The following is a 22,871-nucleotide window of genomic DNA, read 5'->3' as shown; positions in this document are numbered from 1 at the left end:
AGTTTTTTTCGAGTATGGCTCGACTTGACGTTAATAGAGCGGAAGGTCCTTGTATGGGCCGTACGGCTCTTCTCCCGGTAGGGTCCGCGCGCGACTAGAGCGAGAGAGGAAATGCACGCCCATAAACATAGTCCGCGCCGCGCTCCACTTTATTCCTATGGGTGACATCAAGCGACTTCAGCGCTTCAGCACAGCATTCCGGGAAGGCAGCGCTGCATTTGAACCGATTTGAACGCAGAAATGACGGAAAGCTTCACAACATCGCTTCAGTTGCGTCGCAAAGTGCATTTCCACATTCACTGCTGTCACAGGACTTCACCAAATCATACCAAAGAAGTGTGTTTTTGACGGAGCGGTCCCAGCGATAAAGGTTCGGTCCTGCTTTGGAAGCAGCCGGTGAGTAAAACTGCTTCAAATGTCTATGCTGTTGGCTATCGTCGCGTGAGTAAACATCAGTAAACGACACGATCACGTGCTTCGTCATTCAAATGCGCTAACGGTTACTCCATTGTTGTTCTATGTATAACGTTACACTAGTCTGACGTGCAAAACCGTTTTGCTTGCTATACTGCTAAGGTTTAGTCGCATACAATAGTCCATAAACCAAATCATGTCCTCATAAACTGCGAGTAAACACACACAAATGTTGACAGTACATACTAAATACAGTACATACCACAGAGATGGACGTCCTGCTGTTGCTGTTTCTCCTGTTCAATTTATTTCAGCCTCCGGATCTGATTCTGGATCATATCTGTATTAGCTGAATCTGATCGATAGACATGGGTTTCTCCACGCTTGAGGACGTCACCGCTTTGTGCGCATTCGTCATTCTTTAGCTCCGCCCACACGATACGCCTCCAGGCACTCGTTTGTTTTCCGGAAAGACTCGGTTCAGCCTATATTTCTTTTATAAATATAATAAAACTAAAGACTTTTCGGAGATATGAAGGATGCAATACTACTCTATAGGTTCTCAAGATTGACATGAGATTGACTGAAGTGTTTCACCCCCCCCCCCCTTTAAATAAACATAAAACATTTAATTAAAATACATTTCACATCTCAGCTATACCAACAGCATTCTTCACTTCAGCAACCCTGATTTGTACAATTTCTTTCTTTTCTATATACAAAAACAAAAACATTTAATATTCTCAATGCTCAATTGTAACGTTGCCTTTCTCTTGTTTGGCTTACTCTCATTGCTGAAATATACTCTTTTGTTTGGTTTAATAAAGACTACGCTTCACGTCTTGTGAGCAAAATGTGAAATTTAAATATCTTTTTGGAAACTGAAAGATCTGTGCATCTAATGTTTAGAGTAACAGCATTTGAAAGCTATGGAAAGTGCCATTTCACCTCTATAAATATGATACACATGCACAGGAAGAGATTAAAGAGAGAGAAAGAAAAATGACACATAATTACAAGAACATACAAAGCCACACACACATAAAATAAAAAGCCACATTATTTACCTAAGCAGATCCAGACCGCTTCAGAAGTTTAGCCGCTCACTATGCCAGCCAAAAAAAGTGGCTTTTGAGTCGGAATGTGTTCCAGAAGTGCTTGTCTGGTCCTGTTGGCTGGGTTCCAGCATGCTTTTCTCTGGAGGTCAGTGTGGATTACAGACTATCATAGCATGATCCTGGACACATTGTAGCTGTTTTTCTGTGTCCATGCATCTGTGCATGTGTGTTTGATGTCTGTCTGTCTGTCTGTCTGTCTGTCTGTCTGTCTGTCTGTCTGTCTGTCTGTCTGTTATTATCATTAGTTATTCGTCACATTTATGAACCATTAATTAAAGACATATGTAATACAACTTTCTGTGCCTTACACTTTTGTCAAGCAATTTTATGTTTTTTTTGTTTTGTTTATGTTTATATTAAGCCAAAATGCATTAAAACCAAGCCAAAGCCAAGCCTATTGTTTGGATATCATTAAAGGTGCTGTATATTAGAACAACATGGGTACTGCGGTTCAAATTCAAAATATTGTTTGCCCCGCCCCTCCTCTTCACACTGGTTGCCAGTTTGAAGACACGCACCAGGAACGAGTGCAATTGACAATGGAAGGCGAGGAGACTTTAAAGGAACTGTATGTAAGAAATCTATTTCAAGTAATCATAATCATGGCCCTGATATGTCACTATAGACATTAAGACATCATGTTAATTTCAAATACTTATATCACTGACAACAGTAGTCCGGCCAGGATATTGTCATTTAAAAGTTGTTGTTGCAGCCCTCGACTAATGTTGATGTTGACATGTTGTGTTTTGGCCTGAAGCTCCGCCCTCCACCTATCTACTAATCACGAAGTCCGTAGTTTTGGGGCATCTGGTTTGCCAGATCTACTCTAGATACCACAGCTGCAGCTAGGTTCCTGCTGGATCCTGCAGACTGTCTGCCAACCTCGCGTCGGGGGAAGGAGAGAGGGATACACCGCTCTACAGTCATTTGAAAGTGATTGCAGTACCAGTTTTGGCCACAATCTTACACTTCCTTTAACGTAAGGATTTTTAATAAGCTTCTGTTCATAGAGATTTTTAGATGGTTGGAGTAGAATCTACAATCTCTGACCCAGTTGTTATGGCTGCAATACGCTGTGTTTTCCTCATCTGGCAACATGTTGTGTCAAAATACTCTTGGGTAAAATGGCAACGTGCGTTATCACACAGACCAAAACAAAAAACATGCATTCCGACACAGAACGCACATTTCAAAGTAAAATAACTGGCTGTGGCTTATTCTTTCGGAGAAACACATCTGTGAACTCAGCATGTTTCCTAAATATCTGTAAACATATTATGCTGTAGTATAACCAAAAACCTACATACAGCACCTTTAATTATTAGTCACCTTCTTTTTGAAACATTAGTCAAATCCTTTGTAAACACCACATGGTTGATTTAATTCGCTGTTAGCACTTAAAACCCTCTCTACAGTTATTATCAATTCAATTTTAAGACTTTTAGGATGTGACCAATTTGTACCATTCAGCTGCAAACTAGAAAACTGAATATAGTTCATGACATACTTGTGTGATGTGAGCGTAAAAGAGTACATGATTTATGTTTTCACAGCACACTCTATGAGGATACGAAAAAGCCATGGGCTAATAAAGACAGGTGTGTGTGTGTGTGTGAGTGTGTGTGTGTGTGTGTGTGTGTGTGTGTGTGTGTGTGTGAGTGTGTGTGTGTGTGTGTGTGTGTGTGTGTGTGTGTGTGTGTGTGTGTGTGTGTGTGTGTGTGTGTGTGTGTGTGTGTGAGTGAGCAGGGTGTGAGCAGAGAGATCGCCAAAGATGCATTTTTTTCTCCTTCCATAAATGTCGGGACATCTGACCCCAGCGTTTCCCTACAGCAACTTTACATGCAGACAAATGCTATAGTGAAGTCCCAGAGGTGTGTGTGTGTGTGTGTGTGTGTGTGTGTGTGTGTGTGTGTGTGTGTGTGTGTTTTGTCCATGTGCGTTGGCCAAAGGACAGTTTCTTTTGGAAGACCTATCAACTTCTCAACATATACTGTGGAAAAACATCTAATATTTCTCATTTCCCAGAAGAGCCTGATGTTGTAAAATAGTCATAAAAGGGAGATTGAATGCCTGACAGGGCACACACACTCACACGTACACACACAGTTGCTGATTGCGGCTGTCAGTGGACAAAGGTGTCAACAGCAACAGCACTATCAATCATTTCTAGGAGTTCTAAGTTGGTTTCTCTGTCTGTGCAGCATTTCTGCTTTGTGGTTATCGTTTTATTACTTGCCAATTACATTTTATCAGTGGTGGTAAACCCTGGCTCTCTTCTTCTTATCTTTTACTCTGAGCTGACCACTATGTCTTCTGAGGACAAGAGGGGTAGGCAGGAAGCAGGAAGAATCAACCAAGTGGAGAACAAAAAAAAAAAGAATATAAAAAAATATTCCTATGTTATTTTTCTTAAATGCTGTTCAGAGGTATGTTGGTCAGATAGTACAGTTGTTTAATGGAACAATTGTCATACTAAACCTGATATTTTTCCTTAAAGGGATAGTTCGCCCAAAAATGAAACTTCTTTAATTACTCACCCTCATGTTGTTCCAAACGTGTAAGACTTTTGTTCATCTTCGGAACACAAATGAAGATATTTTTGATGAAATATGAGAGCTTTCTGTCCCTCCATTGACAGCTGCAACTGACACTTTGACGCTTCAAAAAAAAAAAATTAATAAAGAGACTGTTAAACTAATCCAGATGAATTGAGTGGTTTAGTCCATTTTCTGAAGAGACTTGATCGCTTTATGCGATAAACAAATTTAATTTAGGCTTTTATTCACATATAACATTGATCAACTCACACACATTAGTTGTAATGGAAGCTCAAGCATGTTCTCTTGCCTTGCGACAACCAATGAGGTTCATTCTTGGGTTACGCAGTATGTTTGAACTTCCACAAGAACCAATGAGGTTCATTCTCGGGTTACGCAACACGTTTGAGCTTCCACAAGAACCAATGAGGTTCATTCTCGGGTTACGCAACACGTTTGAGCTTCCACAAGAACCAATGAGGTTCATTCTCGGGTTACGCAACACGTTTGAGCTTCCACAAGAACCAATGAGGTTCATTCTCTGGTTACGCAACACGTTTGAGCTTCCACAAGAACCAATGAGGTTCATTCTCGGGTTACGCAACACGTTTGAGCTTCCACAAGAACCAATGAGGTTCACGTTGGGTTTCTACAAGAGGTTTTTTCTCTCGTGTCATGCAGGTTTGGTTGAGCTCTGATAGCAGAACGGATTCTGATTGGCTTTCAATGTTTTTTTTATCGTTCATCAGCTGGGGGGAAAAAATCGTTCTGAAAGTGATTCCAACAATATTGTTTCTCTTTGCCATTTTCATTATAGTTGTGGTGTGGACCCTGCTTTTATATTTAGATTTTTTTTATAACTGCATTTTCAAGATGCAGAAACAAAAATTTGTTGGGTTAAACCATTTCTGCAGGTCATTTTTTGATCATGCATTTGACATGCTGCTAACTGATTATAGCATTGAAAGGACTGTTGATACGCACAATCTTAACACATTCTACACACAAAATCAATGACAACCACAATTATTGAATTTGGCCACTCCAGCCAGTGCAAACCCCCCTTCCTTCACAGACGGTCCTTGTGGGTCAGAGAAGCTGGGAGAGAGAAAGAGACAGCAAAATGGAGAGAGGAGGTGGGGACAAAGACCTTGGCCTTGTGGCGTGACCCGGTATGGGGCCCCCCGTCTGGGTCCTTGCCTCTGTCTGACACCCCCCTCCCCCCTAGATTGTCTGTGAAAGCAGGATCCCTCATTATAATCCGGGTGTCTATGGAAGCTGGGGGTGAGGGGCACGGAAGACCTACCAAGACATGGTCTGGGTCCGACAGCTATTGATCAATGGCCTGACACACACAATCAGAAATCCTAAATGGCTAGGTAAATGCGTGTGTTGGGGGGATGGGGGTCCTTGATGCGCTCAGACAGTCCGAGTGAAAAGGAATTCCAGATCGATTGGGGTTTGGTTCTTTCCTGCTGGGCACTGCACCTCTCAATATTGTGCTATTTGCAAAAAAGGCTTGTGTGTGTGGGTGTGTGTGGGTGGGGTGTGTGTGTGTGTGTGTGGGGGGGGGGGTGATATGCTATCAGTGGGTCAATAGGGATTAATACTAATTAATCGTCAGTGTTCTGCAATCAACAAAAATGTACAATAAATTAGCATTTTATAGTTATAATTTGGAGACAAACTGTCCTCAAAGTTGCGCTAAATTTGACAAAAAACCCTTTTGAGGGCATAATTATAATATAATTTATTCCTGTGATGGTAAAGCTGAATTTTCAGCTACATTACTCGAGTCTTCAGTGTCACATGACCCTTCAGAAATCCTTCTAATATACTGGTTTGGTGCTCAATAATTTCTGATTATTATCAATATTTAAAAAAGAAAAATTGTTTGTTTTTTGTAAAACCCAGGATTTTGCTCAAGAAACCCTTCATATTTTGGGTACAAAAATTTAATTTTTTGAAAACGGCTTATGAATCATACAAAGGAGTTTTTTGTTTTCTTTTGTTTTTGTAAAAATAAAAATACAGAAAGTTTCTGGTCGGTTTAGGTTTATGATAAGGGCTAGGGATATAATAGACAGTTTGTACACTATAAAAATCATTATGTCAATAGAAATTCCCCATAAAACATGGAAACCCAACATGAGTGTCTCTCTGTGTGTGTGCGTGTGCGTGTGTGTGTGTGTGTGTGTGTGTGTGTGTGTGTGTGTGTGTGTGTGTGTGTGTGTGTGTGTGTGTGTGTATAGGAGGGAGTGGACAAAACCCGGGCCACAGCAGGGGAACGGGAAAAGGGCTGGTTCATAGTTCATGATCCCCAAGCTCTCACAACCACACACACACACACACACACACACACACACACACACACACACTCTCTCACCCTTCCCCTCTGGCCTCGTCTGGTCGGAAAGGTCAGTGCATGTCTGGGAAAAGCGGAATTTTAATAAATTCTTTTTTAAAGGTCACTCTTGCATCCACTCTTTTTTTTTCAAACTCAAGTTCATCAGATGACCACAACTCCACGTGACAAAAAACAAACACAACAAAACATGCATTTATTAAGCATAGATTAAATGACATCCTGAACACGAGTATGTAAACATTTACTTGTGCGAAAACAGGGGAACTATTTAGATAGCTTCACATTTATAACTTCAAGCAATTGTATTCCATGTTATCTCAATAAAGTTTACATTTTTTCAAAGTATGGTTTTCCTTATGCCGATCACTGCTAGACAGAGGGGGCAGCTCTATATGCTTTAAACCTAGACAGAAGGAAAGGGGGTGTCTTGGCGGGGGGTGGCAGGGTCACCCAGCTGGCTGCCTTGAAGGGTAACCATATCATACTACTACATATCATACTACTGAAACACTGCCTTTCTGTTTTTACAATTATTCATTTTTTTTAGATCAAATTAATGTCATAAAATGCTTTTTATCAATTCATTCTTCATAATACTTACAGTATAAAATAAATAAACAACCCAGACTATACTATATTATCTGAAGAAAATGTGATGAGCTGCTTCTTTGTAGAAAACTCAATAGTGTCGTTGGCAGGGTGTTCTGGGTGGTCGATACGAGGTTTCTTACAGGTCCAAGTGCAGTCCATATTCATGAAAGAATTCTGAACAAAATATCACAAAAATGTTAAGCTTGTCAACATTTACAATAATAAGAAGTGTTATTATGCATAACATATTATACAGCAAGTATTTGTAACATATGTAACAAGAAAACGGTAAAATAAATGTTTCCCAAATGTTCCTTGAGCAGCAAATCAGAATGATTTCCGAAGGACACTGAAAACTGGAGGAATGATGCTGAAAATGCAGCACAGTGAATTAGAACAAATTAGTTATTTTAAGTTGTAATAATAATTCACAATATTACTGCTTTTACTGTACCTTTAATCAAGTAAATGCAGCCTTGGCGGGCATTTAAATTTCTTAGCAACCTCAAACTTTTAAACAGTAGTGTATGTCACGGGTCCTTCCTTCAGTGCAAGTCAAAGGGATTTTTCTGCCTTGTCATCTTTTACCTCAATTTTGAACAAGCCATCAGATCCAAAGTACAAAGCAAAGTTCAATAGTTAGCATCAGGGGTCTGTTCAGATCTCTAACCCTAAGTATGAGCATTATTAATAGCGAGGGTTTCCATAGCATGGACTGCTGAAGAGGGCACTTGTTTACAGTCCGCCTGTGTCCGTCCACTTGCTTTCAAAGTTAGCACTGTGTAGTTTAGCTCGTTTTTTTCTTTTCTGTGTTTTATGTCCATTGTCGCGTGTCCTCTGTGTGCTAATAAAAGTATCTCTGTCACAAACACAAGCTGCCACAAAGATGGAACTGTACAAACACAGACAGAGCCGAACGCCTCAGACCCATTCATCAATTTAAATGTCTGTGTGCTTTTGTCAGTGTGTGTGTGTGGGGATATGCTCGTTTGTGCGTAAAAGTGTGTCCTTGTCGCCGTGTCATTTTAGGTTTCTTAGGTCCCGTTTACCTGATAACTGCTTGTCTGTAGTTTCTAAATCTGTGAACCCTTCGGTCACCCCTCCAAACTCCTCTGTTGTCTCTTTAAAGAAGCTAAGACAGTTTCATGCTCTCCGTCAGCGCTTTCCCCTCCCTGACCGGGATTGTTCCACATTAGATTGGACACAATATGAATAACCGTAAACCAAAAGACCTCTCAGACTGTGAAAGCTATCAAAGGCATATTTTCACTGTCTAATCCTCCTTCTGCCCCCCCGAGCTTTCACCCCACACACCCTTTTTTTGTCTATCCAATCAAACTGCTCTCATCCCTCCTGGTGCAGTCTGGGATTATTGGTGCTGTGATGAATTATGCATGAATGCCAGCATCAACTCTCATCCGCTTGCGACAAAGCTTGTGGTTTTGGGGTGAGGGGGTCGTAAGAGGGTCAACCTAAACATCGCCCAGTCTGGTCTCAGGTGGAGTTCGAAAACGAAACAGATAAGAAAAAGAGGGATGAACTTTGTCTCTGTTATTGATAGGGTTGTAAAGCTGGCGCCCTAGCGTCTCACCAGAACTGTACACAGACGCCCAGGCCAGAGGTCAGCGATTAATGACCCTCCCGTTCTCACACGGACCATGGATATCAGGACCTGCTGCTACTGGATTTGCAGGACAGCCGTCATTATCTGGCAAGGGCGTGCAATGCTTCACTTCACCAGTGGCGGCTCTCTTTGTTGTGCCTAAGCTGGAGATTGCATGGAGCAACGGAAAAATGTTTCTGTAGCCTCAACAATAGTGCATGTTTCTAGCAACACCAAGGTCACTGGTCATCGGAATGTTCAAATCACAAAAAGTCAAACTTGCCCTCACTGACACAAAAGCGAATTGCTCCTTCTATGATTTGTAACTTACAGTTTTTCTCAATTGCTAAAACCAACCTGATCTCATAGATTTCCGTGAAATCAACACGGACCCTTAACTCAAAAATCTGTGGTAGTTTCATGGAATCGCTGATAATTCCATGATAGGTTCCTAAGTCAATGACAGGTAGCATCCGTGGTCCACACACTGATTCACACTGTTCCAACACCTTATATTCATCAGTTTGTTTCAGTCAGCATAAATTATTTAGATTTTTTTTTTTTTTTTATTCAGACACGTTTTGAACACTTAACTCAATCCCTTCCCTAAACCTACCCATTTGTGTATTATAAAAAACAAAATATAACATGCAGATACACAGATACGGCAGGCACCATTTATTCAGAAACTACAATTATTCCAAGTGTTCCGAGGCCAAACGATTGATTTGTGTGAAGAAAATCCCCAAAAGATACATTTCAAATATTGCCGCCGGAAGAAACGTCAGGTCAGCTTTGACAGCATTGGCTGTTGTATGTAGCGTGACCAATTGCGTCATTACGTCCGCTTTGATTGTAAAATGCCATTGGCTCTCGTGTGTCTCGTGAACGATCGCGTCATCATGCTGTCGTCTATATCATCTGAATCAAGAGAAAATATGAACGTGTGTGTGTGTGGAGCACGATCATCATTTCAACGATTAAAACGTTAAGATCAACTACATGAAGATATCGTTTGACTTCAGAAGACTTGGAATGCTACATGAGCTAATACTTCTATACTGTTTCTGGTCCGTTTTTGCAATAAATAACTGTCGGTGACTGTAGTCTACATTGATTTTCCTGTTATGTGTTTTATATCATTGAGTGGGTCGTTTTGGGTAGGAGTGAAGTTAGTTGCTCCGAAATATAAAAGTAGGATATAAATATTCATAAAATCATGTCTACTTTTACAAATGCAAATAATTAAATGTGTGTTGGGAATCCGTGTGTGGACCACGGATGCTGCCTGTTATTGACTTACATAGGCATCACTTCCGTGAACCCATCACGGAATTTTCGGCGATTCCGTGAAACTACCACGGATTTTTGAGTTAAGGGTCCGTGTTGATTTCACGGAAATCTGTGAGACCAGGTTGGCTGAAACACTAAAACCTATTTTTTTAACCAAATGCTTAGTTGCCTGAACCCAATGCATAATAGGGAGCTCTGGTGACAAAAGTCAAACACAATTAAAGCACAGATGTCACCACATGAACACAACAACTCAAAATTGATCACACTTGTGGCTAATGATGTGAGGGAACATATACAGTAAGCCAGTTCAGAGAGCACTAGTTTGCGAGGCCCTGGATAGAAATCTGAGACGAAGAGTTCTGTACACAAGTGGCAAACGCATACGATTTCTGTTGTGTCTTTTGTTACAAGTGTTAAATGCACAGGATTTTTTTTTTTTTTTTTTTTTGCAACATGAATTAAGCCTACAGTGAAAATATTTCTCCAGCTTCATGTCCTGAGCATTGTGTTTTCTATATTTCTACGTATGTATAGTGACTGTTCGGTAGTGTTTTTAGTGTTTTGTTTGACTCGGGGCACGTTTTGAGCACAGATTGAACTGAGTTTCTATACCTTTTGAGGTGAAAGTTTGGTTTTACAGTTTTGGTGAATGTAGCTTGAAAATTGGGTTTTGTGTTCACAGTTTAGAGAAAATGAGAGCAGCTTTCAAGAAAGGTGTCTTAGCAATTGAGAAGAACTGTAATGCAATGTGAGAATTAGATTTGTCATCTTTGGTTATTAGTGAATCGATTAGATAATATAGAAATATAACTGAACATTGCGGCTTGCAATGCATGAAAAGGATTTTAAAACTAATAGAGGTTTAATGAAAATATGTTGCTTGTAATATCCACTCCGCTGACAGGTGTTGCATGTAATGTTAGAGAAGAGAAGAGAAGAGAAGAGAAGAGAAGAGAAGAGAAGAGAAGAGAAGAGAAGAGAAGAGAAGAGAAGAGAAGAGAAGAGAAGAGAAGAGAAGAGAAGAGAAGAGAAGAGAAGAGAAGAGAAGAGAAGAGAAGAGAAGAGAAGAGAAGAGAAGAGAAGAGAAGAGAAGAGAAGAGAAGAGAAGAGAAGAGAAGAGAGGAGGCCAAAGGGGGAAGGGTGCTTTTGGGGCCCTTCTCAGACAGACATGAAGGCCTCCTGGACGTTTCCTTTCTGCTGGACGGCCTCAACAAAGGTGCTCAGTCATGTGAAACTTAATCTTGAGCCCCCCAAAAAAATCACCTTTGACCTTTCTCTGCCTTCACCCAAGGAGAAGGGGCCAGGATCGGAGGCATTGGAGAGAGGTCATGTCCCCCAAGACTCTGCCAGAGCACACGTGTGCGGACATGTGTGTGTGTGGGTTCTTGGTTGTGAAAAAGTGGGAGCGCCCCTTTTACTGCATTTTTCCACCCTAGACAAAACACAGACCCCTTTCTAATCCTGTGGTCCTCAACCTCTGTCTGGGCAAACATAGAAGTATACCTCGGACAAGTGATCATTTCTGATTGCTCATTGGATGTAATACACTGCCCCTAACCATAAACCTACCCATCACAGGAAACATTCTGCATTTTTACTTTCTAAAATAAATTCATCCTGTATAATTTATAAGCATTTTGAAAAGTGGGGACATGGCCAATGTCCTTATATTTCACCCTCTCCTTGTAATACCTATGTCATACCCATACCCACATTTGTGTACTCATATGTCACAAAAACATGCCCCCCCCCCCCCCAACACACACACACACACACACACACACACACACACACACACACACACACACACACACAGGATTAACCTCATAGAGCCCTGAGACGGGGGCTCCCCTGTCATCAATGTAAAGTCCTGTATAGTATAAACACTGAGGCAAGACAGAACAGAGACCAGCACATTCAAGAGAGTAACACACTGGCTCTGTTCCAAAACCGTGTCTCTATATAGTGCGCTGCCTTCTAAAGGCAGCATCCTAACTGAAATGGAACCAATTTGGAATGCTTTACATAAGAAAGTCAAGTCAAGCCACCTTCATTTATATACCGCTTTTTACAATATAGATTGTATCAAAACAGCTTTAAAATGAACAGAAATTAATGTACACAGATAGATGTATCATGTAGATATTTTTGTTACACTTTATTTTAAGGTGTCACTGTTACAGTGGAACAGTTATTTCTATTGTAACTTCATGTGACGTGTAACAAGGACACTGTAAAATAAAGTGTTACCAAGATATTTTTGGCTGTACATCAGCTCTAGAGAAAAGTTATTGTCCAGCTAAAATATGCAGGTGTGTAGTTAAAAAAAAAAAAAAAAAAAGACTGCCAAATTACTTGTCTGGCATGCATAATACAGCATTTTTAGCCATTACTGATCATTCTGATAATATTTTAATCTGTACAGAAGGAAAGTGAAGTGAAGGAGGCCCTCACAGGGAGAGTCTGGTTGACACGGACTCTGCTAAGCCGTCATCTAAATAGTGATATACTCACACGAAGCTGCAGCAATTTGTGTTAGGATGTTTCTAAGCTAACATTACAATACTCAAAGTATAAACACATGAAGGAAGTTCAACATACAGCCCAGGCTCAATGGAAAAGCATGCTTGTGGTGGGATTGCGGCAGAACAATAGTTTCCTGGGTCCCACTTTATTTTAAGTGGCCTTAACTACAATGACCTTACATAAAAAAAAATAAGTACAATGTACTTATTGTGTTCATATTGTATTGCAAAACATACAGGTAAAGTTAGGGACATGTGTGGTGGTGTGGGTAAGTTTAAAAGTAGGGTTAGGTGTAAGGGAAGGGTCAACAGTGTAATTATAAAAGTAATTACAGATGTAATTACATCCAGGTAATTTTTAAAATGTACAATGTAAAAACATGCATATACACAAAAAGTGCATTATATAAATTATTAATTACAATTTTAGTACATAGTTAAGGCCACCTAAAGTGGGTCCCTTTCTTGCTGTTTTGCATCAAAACATGAAATGTTCAGTAAGCGGCACTTTAAATCGTGTTCAATGACGTGAGTTAGTGTCTCCATCACATATGAAAATAACGTTTCACCTACTCTAAACCCTACATTAAACCTAACCAACTGTGTTAACAAAAGCAAACCTGAGAGGAAAACATATTTACTGAAGCAACCATATCATTAAAAAATGTTTCAACTTAAAAAAGTAAGTGTTCATGCTGCCTTAAATTTTTAAGTTTAGTCAACCTGAAATGTGAAGTTGACAACTTGAATATTTGAGCTGACTAAACTTTAAAGGGGGGGTGAAATGCTGTTTCATGCATACTGATCTTTTTACACTGTTAAAGACATGGAATCCCATACTAAACATGGACAAAGTTTCAAAAGTTAAGGTGGACGTTTGTTGGAAGTATTTCTTTGTCAAAAATACTACTTCCGGTTAGTCATAAGTTTCGGCAAGTTTTTTGCGATCATGCGTCCCCTTTGACGTTAATGGGGGCGGAATTTCCTTGTATGGGCCTTACGGACAATTCTACCGGAAGAGCGTGAGAGAGAGAGAGGGAGAGAGCGAAAGTAACAGGCTACGCCCATCAAAGCGCTGGCTCGTAGGCTGCTGCACAGGTGATGTGCACAATTAACAATGACATCAAAAAGTGCGTTTTTGGTTGCCAGACCAAGACAGTCCTGCACAGATTCCCCCAAAACCCCGCGGTAAGGCAACAGTGGATGGAATTTGCTTTTCCGGATCAGCAACTGAGTTGCGCGAATGTTTATATCTGTTCGCTGCATTTCGGTGCCGACTGTTTCATAAACAAGGCCCAGCTCGACGCCGGATTTTCCAATCGCCTAATGCTGAATGATGGAGCAGTCCCAACGATAAAGGTCCCAACGTTAGAACCGCGGGGGGTGAGTTAGACTGCTTCAAATGTCTGTGTTTTTGCCTATGCTCATCAAGTAGCCCAAACATGATCACGTATAGTTACTATATATATTACTATATATAGAAATTGATCAATGGGGCATGCGATGTGTAGTGCGTGTACATTTGTTTAGCTGGCCACTATATGTGTAACTTTATGTTTGTGTATTGTAAAAGCACTCCAAACAACAATACACAAAGAGTGGGGAAATATGTTGAACTAAATAAGCGCGCTTCTTCATTCAAATGCGCTACTATTCCGTGTCTTTCTATGTAAACACTAACTTAGCCTGCCGTGCAAAACCAGTCCGCTTAATAACGTTACAATTGTCTACACAAACCACGCGTAAACACACACACACACACGTGCACAACTGCACTTGTCACATGTACACCTTCAAAGACAAAAATACGACGATATAATTCAAGTATAAATATGTAAATAATACAAGCCGCTAAGCATATTATATAGTTAGTGTATAACTTGTACCACATAGAGACGTCCTGCTCTAGTCGTTTTTGCTGCTGCTCCTGTTCAACTGCAGCCTCTGGGTCTGATTCCGGATCATAGATGTATGGCTGTATCTGATTAAAAGCCATATTTTTATTTTGAATAAAGTTTTTTTCCCGCTGTTAGGGATGACACAGCTTTACGACGCACTCGACTCAACACAATAGCAGCGGCGAGCACACGTCATTATTTAGCTCCGCTCACACGATACGCCCCCACCCGCTCGGCTTTTTTTGGAAAGACTCGGAACAGCGCATCTTTCTTATATAATTATAAAAAAAATAAAGACTTTTCGGAGATATGCAGGATGCAATGCTACTCTATAGGTACTCAAGATTGACATGACACTGACTGAAACTGAGTGTTTCACCCCCCCTTTAAGTTAACTTCAAGGCAGCACAAACACTTACTTTTTTAAGTTGAAAAAAAGTCTTTCAGTCCTTTTATTGAGTGTTTCACAGGACTCCGAATGCTCTACATCAGAGCTATAGCCTGGACCTACCAGACTCTCGTACATTTCCTACAGAGAGTCTGGGCCCTCTCCATTGACCAGTGTTAACCAGAGAATATACCTCAATCCCAGATGGAGTACTGAAGGAAAATGAAAACTGAGCAAAAGTATGTAGGAGGGCGGAGTCAGGCTAGGTGAGCTACTGAGCAAGTTTACTATGCCAGAAAAAAACATATTGAGCTGGTTATTTGATGCAAACTTTAAAACATAGTGGTCTACAAATCATGTATTGTGGTCAAAGTGTTTTAGGTTTATAACAGTATTGTGAAAGGAATTATGTGAAAATGTGTCTTTATTAATCAATGATCTGCCTCTGTAAACATAAATTGTGTGAAAAGCAATACAAATTGGTGGTGTTTTCCTGTCATTCCAGTGTTCGTTTCAGCTGGAAAATTTTTGTATATATATATATATATATATATATATATATATATATATATATATATATATATATATATATATATATATATATATATATATATAGACTTGTTTTTTTTATCAGAAAGGTGTCTCAAATGACAAAAGCAACTCTTTTGTGAGGGAAATTGACAGATCTTTCCTGAGAGCCTGAAAATATATTCTTTAGGGAGGGAGAGAGGCAGAGAGCAGAGGTCAGGACCTGCTATGGGAAAAGTATGCAGGCTATGCACGCTCTGTTTGGGCCCGGGATCCCTGTGACCTGCCATTGTTCACCCTTTGACATTGAACTTGGAAGAGGGGAGCAGAAAGCAGGCTCGGCTCTTAAGCCCCGTAAAACACATACACACAAACATGCCACAACCCATAGTGCCCATCCCCAAGTCTTAAGGGCTTTTATCTCAACTGTCAACAGTTTAAAAAGCTGGATCCTTTTCTAAGGCTGGACTTTAATCACCTCTAGGTCAGTAAACATAAAGAGCTGAAGCAAGGGCAGCGAGATAGATAAAGAGACAGAGAGAGAGAGAGATTACTTTGTCACGTTGGTGTCAGTCCACAAAGGAAAAGCAAAGAGTGCAAAAATGAAAGAAAAAAAGAGGCTGTTAAAGTTATAAAACAGACACCCAAATGACCACACAAAGCCTGAGACAAAAGATAAAGCAGCCAACTTCCTTCATTTCGTCTGGGTTCTCCAAAGCAAACACACCTGGTGTTAATACTCATGTGTACACATCCACACATGTGGGCAGCGGCGTAGAATAAAGGCACCAGCGTTTCACAATTAAATGCAAAAAGAGGTCTGTATATTACCCGGAAGAACAGTTTTCCTTTTTTTATTTGTTTATTCACACTTTTAAAGCTTAGACTAGATCAGTGTTATGTGCAAAAATATCTGAATTCTTAATGGTTAACAGTGTTGTTATTGTTGACTAAAACTATTAAAATAGTGTTCTGCAATTTAAATAGAGCTGAAATAAAATATTAGAGGAAAAATAAACTTTGACCCATTAGAAATGTTGCCTTGGCTGAGGTTCTGAAGTCAAAAATACTTAATATAAAAAAAATAAAATGTGAATAAAGAGCACATAACAAAATTACTCAAAACAAATCAAAAATATCAAAGAAGTGAATAACGCTGATTATCTCTTCATCATGGCAGCTGTTAGTGGGTGGGATATATTAGGCAGCAAGTGAACATTTTTGTCCTTAAAGTCGATGTGTTAGAAGCAAGAAAAATGAGCAAGCGTAAGTATTTGAGTGGCTTTGACAAAGGTCAAATAATGATGGCTATAGATGACAGGGTCAGAGCATCTCCAAAACTGCAGTACATGTAGGGTGTTCCCGATCTACAGTGGTCAGTATCTTCAAAAAATGGTCTAAGGAAGGACAGCGCTGAACCGGCCACAGGGTCATAGGCGGCCAAAGCTTAGTGATGCACGTGGGGAGTGAACGCTGGCCCGTAAGGTCCGATCAAACAGACAAGCTACTGTATAGTGTACAATATAGTGTGTACAATATATATATATATATAGTGTACAAGTCTTTCAATCCTTTTATTGAGTGTTTCGCATGACTCGTACCTGAATGCTATGTATTGGAAATGCAATGTTGTACCAGGTTAGCTACTGAGTGATACTAAAAAAACATAGTATTATTTAGTAAATAATACTAAAATAACACTGACAGTCAATAATATAACAATACAATATTATAAGAAAATTGTTCAGATTAGACATTTGTGCAGCTAAATGTAGTAAAGCCACAGTTAAAAGGAAAAAAATAACTCATGGGTTTTGAGTCATAAATGGTGATGGCAGACTTTTTTTACGTTTTCTGCACTGATTTTTGGGGAAGATGCAGAATGGATTTAAATTTTGTCAAATGAGCTAATCTAACTACACACATATAGGAAAAAGCATAATCAAATTAGTTTCAATATTTAACACAGAAAAATGCAAGGGGAAAGTGTAGAACATTACAAACGACGGACAATCCAACTCTGCGGAAGTCTTGAGGCCTTAGATTCCGGTTGGGTCTGGATTCTGGACATTAATAAAACACGCCAAGACAAACTGTACAGTTGTATTTCAAAATGCATTTTAAATGTATTTATTGACTCTTGATTCATTGCATAAGACATCCATTCTTTCAAAGATGACTGGAATGTTTCAGGTTGTGGGGGAGACAGGGACAGTTCAAAATAAAGAAGGAAACCCACTAGCTATGAAACTTTACTGCATATCCAAAGGCCAGAGATCATAAAAGCACCTGTTCCTCGTCAGTGTGTTATTTCAAAGAGGATTGCGTCAACAGACCATTGTATAGCCTTTTATCTGTGTAACCCCCACATAGCTTTTTTCTTAGAAACTCATTTTCAAGATCCATACATTAAAACGATTCACACTATATTATCCTGCCAAGTTAAGGAGAAAATAAAAATGGTGGCAGCATGCTGAGCTCAACTACAGGTATTTTGTACCTTTAAAGTGAACAAGGAACAATCTGGGATTCTAGTCTCTATATAAATACTATCTTGACTACTCTTGATGAACAATTAAATCCATATCCTCTCTACACATTGACATGGCAAACTGAAGTGTGTCACAGTAGCTTTTGACAGACCATAAGTGAGCCCTATAAAAATGTCAAACGTACTCCTACAATCTCATTATAATGCAACCTGAAGAACTGTGTATGCCAGAGAGAGAGAGAGAGAGAGAGAGAGAGAGAGAGAGAGAGAGAGAGAAAGAGAGAGAGAGAGAGAGAGAGAGAGAGAGAGAGAGAGAGAGAGAGAGAGAGAGAGAGAGAGAAAAGAATCAGAAGCAAAAGAAATTCACATAACATTTAGTATTTACATAGTACATTTGTAACCCACCCAGAAATGAGGATGAGTGGCAAAAAATGGAACACTTTAAATTAATTTCCTGTTAAAAACACCAAAGTATTACAAAAAAGAAACCCCAAAACATTTAATCATTATTCATTTTAAAACATATGACAAGAAATGGCTGTTGAAGCAGCGGGTTTGGAGTATATTCACTGAGAAAAACATAATTACACTGTTCCAGTTTAAAGTCTAGCCTCTAAATGAACAGTCCTCTTTAAAAAAAAATCCTTTTTAAGCTTCTTTTAAGTCCTTTGTCGATGACCAATATTTCTAATCTAACTCTATTTCACATAATATGTTGACACCTCTAAGTTGTTCATATGCGACGAAATATCTCTTGAGTGTCTCTTGTAAACAGGAAAAAAAATTGAACAGTGCAGGTTTTTTGTGCCATTGGCGAGCAGTTTTGTTTTATACTCAACCACCTGCCCGTAGATTAGCAGGACAGATACAGAGTTTTAGGCAAGTGCTATTCATAAATTTCACTATGGGATAATGTAGAGAATAAAAAGTCTGAATGTCAACTCGACGGGCACAAAATATGTGAACGTGGCTAAGTGCTTTGCTAATAAACAGGGGTATATACAGTACATAGCTTTAGAAACTGAAGAGTGTTGGATAAACAAAAACATTGTGGAAGTACTAGCAAGCAAGTTAACTATAGTATTCAGACTTTCATCCAATAATGTGTAAATGTCCTGAAATACGTTCCTGCATTGCTCCATTATAACTGGTCTTGCTAAACTACTTTCTACTTCTAGCCAATTGGAGCTTAATTCAAAGGATTTTCAATCCTGCCACAGCTTATTCAGGGACTATATGTAAAATTTTCATGGATGACCCTGTCAAGAAATTAATTCTATAAAAATGGACATATTTACATAATAAGCTTTTTGTTCCATGCACCAAATAGAAATGTATCAGTATATCTACTGAGTTAAACATATTTTCAGGGCTACTTTCTAAAAAAAAAAAAACCTTCATAGAAAACGTAAAGAAAAATTGAGACCTTAAATTTGATCCCAAATTCTCACCAAGCCAAAAGGCATGAAGATGCCAACCAAATAATCATACTTAAAGAAACACAACATGTTATACTAGTAAATGATATACATTAGAACATATGCTGGATTCCTGCATTTAGCAAATTCACAATAGGTACTTGATGCAAGACCTAATTTTGCATTGAACAATATCCCCAGGCTATGGCAAATGGCAGAAACCACAGATGCTTAAAACACCCAAGGCACTCTTTTTTTCCACAAGCGACAATACAAATTCAAACTTTTTTAGTATTTTAGTAAAAGGTTACCAGTCAAACTTTCGTTGGTAACCCTACAGTTCGTCTAAACCCCTAATGAACAGTGTAAACCCCAGTGTGAATGTAGGTAGTCAAAAGATTACAGGCTTAAATGATAAAATACAGCTAGGTATGATATGTAAAAATTAATTGTTTGCAGCATGAAATGTCCTGTTTGATAAAAGACAGTAACAACAGCAACACAGCTAATCCTTATCAATCAAGCTAACACACGAAAACATGCCAACCAGTAAGAAAAGAAGTACAAAACATTAAGTTATTGCACATTAGAGAGGCTCAGAGTCTTTTTCGGCCAAATTTTCGGCCAGCATAATTAACTGACGCTGTGCTTTAAATATTTTCTAGGACTGCAAAAGACATCATAAACTTTACTCTGTTTTAATTTCAATGCTTAAGGGCTGATCGTTGTGCCATTTTTTCATGTGCTTCTCCAGAGTGCTGTAGACGCTAAAAGGCATGTGGCATATCTCACATTTGTAAACGTCCTTGCCTGTCTGTCCATGCGTCTTCATGTGCCGTGTTAGCTTGCTGCTCTGAGCACAGGCATAGCTACAAAGCTCACACTTGTACGGCCTCTCGCCAGTGTGACTGCGGCGATGGACAGTCAAGTTGCTGCAGTTTTTGAAGACCTTGCCACAAAACTCACACGTGTCACTACGCCGACCATCTTTGGAGTTGGGTCGACCAGTTTGAAGGTGGGGTGTACTGGCCCTACTTCCAGTGCCACTGCGCCCAGAGGCCGTCCCTCCATCCAACTCCCCAGGGGGAGTGGAGAACCTGAGACTTCCATTCTCCGAGGAGTGCTCTGAAGAGGTGGCGAAAGGTGATTGTCTTGAGTCCCCAAAGTTGAGGAGAGGATCCTTGAGCTGGCGTGATGCGGCATATCCGGCCAGCCACTGTGAGTAAACGTTTTCTGCATTGGGGATTGTAGGCGTTGGAAGATCAAGGTCTTTTTCCACCTTGATGCGTTTGGAGAGAGGGCTGTCAGATCCTGGACTCCCGGCAAGAATTTTCCTCGAGTGGTCATCGTTTGGGTAAGAGGCTGTTCCATTTACAATGGGCCCATATACCTCGTTGACTTGATCAGACTCTTTTTGGGAATCGTTTCCACCTTTCTCACTGGCTGATCTGTGGTCCCCTCGTTTGTAAAGTTTTAGGGCATCTCGATAGTCCTGAATTCCCTCCATACTTTTGTTGTGTCGCTGTCTATTGTTCTCATGGTGACGTGCACCTTCTAGGCTCAAGGTGAAGGTTATATCATTCTTCTCACCGACCTCACTCTCATTCTCCTCCTCCTCTTCTTCTTCCTCATCTTCCTCCTCCTCTTCCTCTCCTTCCTCTTCTTCATCCTCCTCCTCCTCCTCCTCTTCTTCCTCTTCTTCATCTTCCTCCCGTCCGTTTTCTGGGATCATGCCATTGTTCTCACTTTTAAACTTTGCTACTACAGATTTGAGAGCATTGGTGGCACTGCTTAGCAAATCGCTTGTGCCTGGCTCAGGGGAACTGGCAGTTGAAAGGCCATCATCTGATTTGGAGGTAGTGGAGGAGGATTTGTGTCGATGAGTCTTCATGTGGCGTTTCAACTTGCTTGCCTGAGTGCAGGCATGGTTGCAGAGGTGGCACTTGTAAGGTTTCTCTCCGGTATGACTGCGTCTGTGGACAATTAAGTTGCTCTGGAACTTAAAAGACTTTCCACAAAACTCACAAGACTTTGCCTTTACAGTTGGCATGGTTGGCGTTTGCTCAGTGGGTGTTGAATGTGGTCCAGAAGGAGAATGAGATGCCCCTGGTTGGAATGGCTGCAGCAGCCGTTGAATAGGGCTAGGCCTGTTAGGTGACATGGGTGGAGAGGAGCCAGCAGAGTTGCCTGCAAGTTCTCGTAGTCGTCTCGAGAAGTCCATAGATGGGGAGTCCAAGGGTACCGAATTAAGACGCAGTACCCTGTCGAAGGCGCTTGGGTGATGGGGAGCCAAAGCCAGATCATCGGGGCTCATGTGATGCCGTGGTGGGGGACTAAAGAGCGGAGGTGTCCTGGGATATCGACCTTCCCTAGGAACCGAGGACCCATCTCTGTTGGCTATCCTCATCAGGCTATAGGGACTACTGTCTGCAAGGTGGGCTGCATGCAGCGGGGGCTGTGAGGAACAGTCACCACCCATGCCTGGAGCGGAGGCCACTCGAGGAGTTAACGGGCTTCCAGGTTCGCTCTCCAGATATATTCGAAAACCATGAGTATTCTGGGCATGCTGTAGCAGAAACCAAGCAGTGCTGAAGGGCTGCTTACAAGTTGTGCAAGTGTAGCTGCTGGGCTCATCTTTTTCTGCAAGACAAAAGCAGATGGAAAAAGTCAGTTGTCCATTTAGGAAATGTTCCTCTTCCACAACAAAGTCTCTAGATGAATTCATTACAGACGCAGCAAGAAAGTACAAATTGATCAGACACATTACCAGCTGATTTATTGCATCTACTTTAGAGCAACCAGTGTCTAGGTACCTTTCTTAGGGGCACAATGGGGGCAGCTCATTGCTTGTTTCTTGTGGAGCTCACACAAGTAACCTTTCACTTTCTAACCTAGAGCTTTAGCCCCTACCTCCATCATGCAAATGCATGCTGCTTAACAGTTTACAATATGATTAATGTATTCCGAAATGTTTTACATTGTTATTACAATTATGTTCTTGCCATAGCATTTTGAAATGATAAATCACAACTGAAAAAAACTCAACCTGCTGAAAATGGAAGGGAGTTCAGTATCTGCACGAACATGATTTCAAAATATCAACTGCCTCGCCTGTCTCTGAGATATCTGACACAAAGGCCAGAGAGAACAAAAAACCTGTACCCAATCAAAACACTTTTTATTGCATAAGGGATGCAAGAGGAGGCTGGTAAATTATGGATCATTACAATCTGCAAAAATTACAGTTAATTGCTGCCACCTGTGAGGGGTTTGACCTCCTCTGGAGATTTTTCCGTCATAAAAAAGCTACTCTCTTAGCCTGCTCATTCTCATGCTTACTCCAATTAAATCATATACCATCATCACATGAATCACACAAGAAGGATGATGCTTATATTAGATTATTTAAAATGCATATGCTTTTCTACAAGACAAAAATAAATGACATATTATATATTTTTATAATTTATATAAATATATACAAATCCTTGCTTTATTATGGTTTCAAAAAACAGAACTAGCATATACAAGAGTAATCCATCCCATTTCCTGTCTTTTAACAGCTTGTTAAAGGACATTTTTGGAAAGGATCCAAGCTTCTTTGATCTTAGAAGTAAGTTTGTTTGGTTTGTTGATGTAATAAGAGGTTTCGAACTCAGGTGTGTACCAGCAAACAAGACCCAAACCCACTTT

At 40.2% G+C, this 22,871-nt stretch overlaps 1 protein-coding gene across 1 annotated transcript in view; it reads right to left on the bottom strand.

Annotated features, from left to right (window-relative positions):
- Positions 1-17,370: 17,370 nt before the first annotated feature.
- bcl11ab (BCL11 transcription factor A b) overlaps positions 17,371-22,871 on the bottom strand; it is a 31,112-nt gene continuing 25,611 nt past the window's right edge. The window contains exon 3 of the mRNA XM_067458948.1: positions 17,371-21,818. Coding sequence (XP_067315049.1) covers positions 19,867-21,818 — 1,952 coding nt within the window. The 3' untranslated portion in view covers positions 17,371-19,866. The remainder of the gene's footprint in view (positions 21,819-22,871) is intronic.

The sequence above is a fragment of the Pseudorasbora parva genome, chromosome 12 (assembly GCF_024679245.1).
Source record: "Pseudorasbora parva isolate DD20220531a chromosome 12, ASM2467924v1, whole genome shotgun sequence".
NCBI lineage: Eukaryota > Metazoa > Chordata > Actinopteri > Cypriniformes > Gobionidae > Pseudorasbora > Pseudorasbora parva.
Note: the sequence above shows the minus strand (reverse complement) of the source record. Positions and strands in the feature narration are given on the sequence as shown.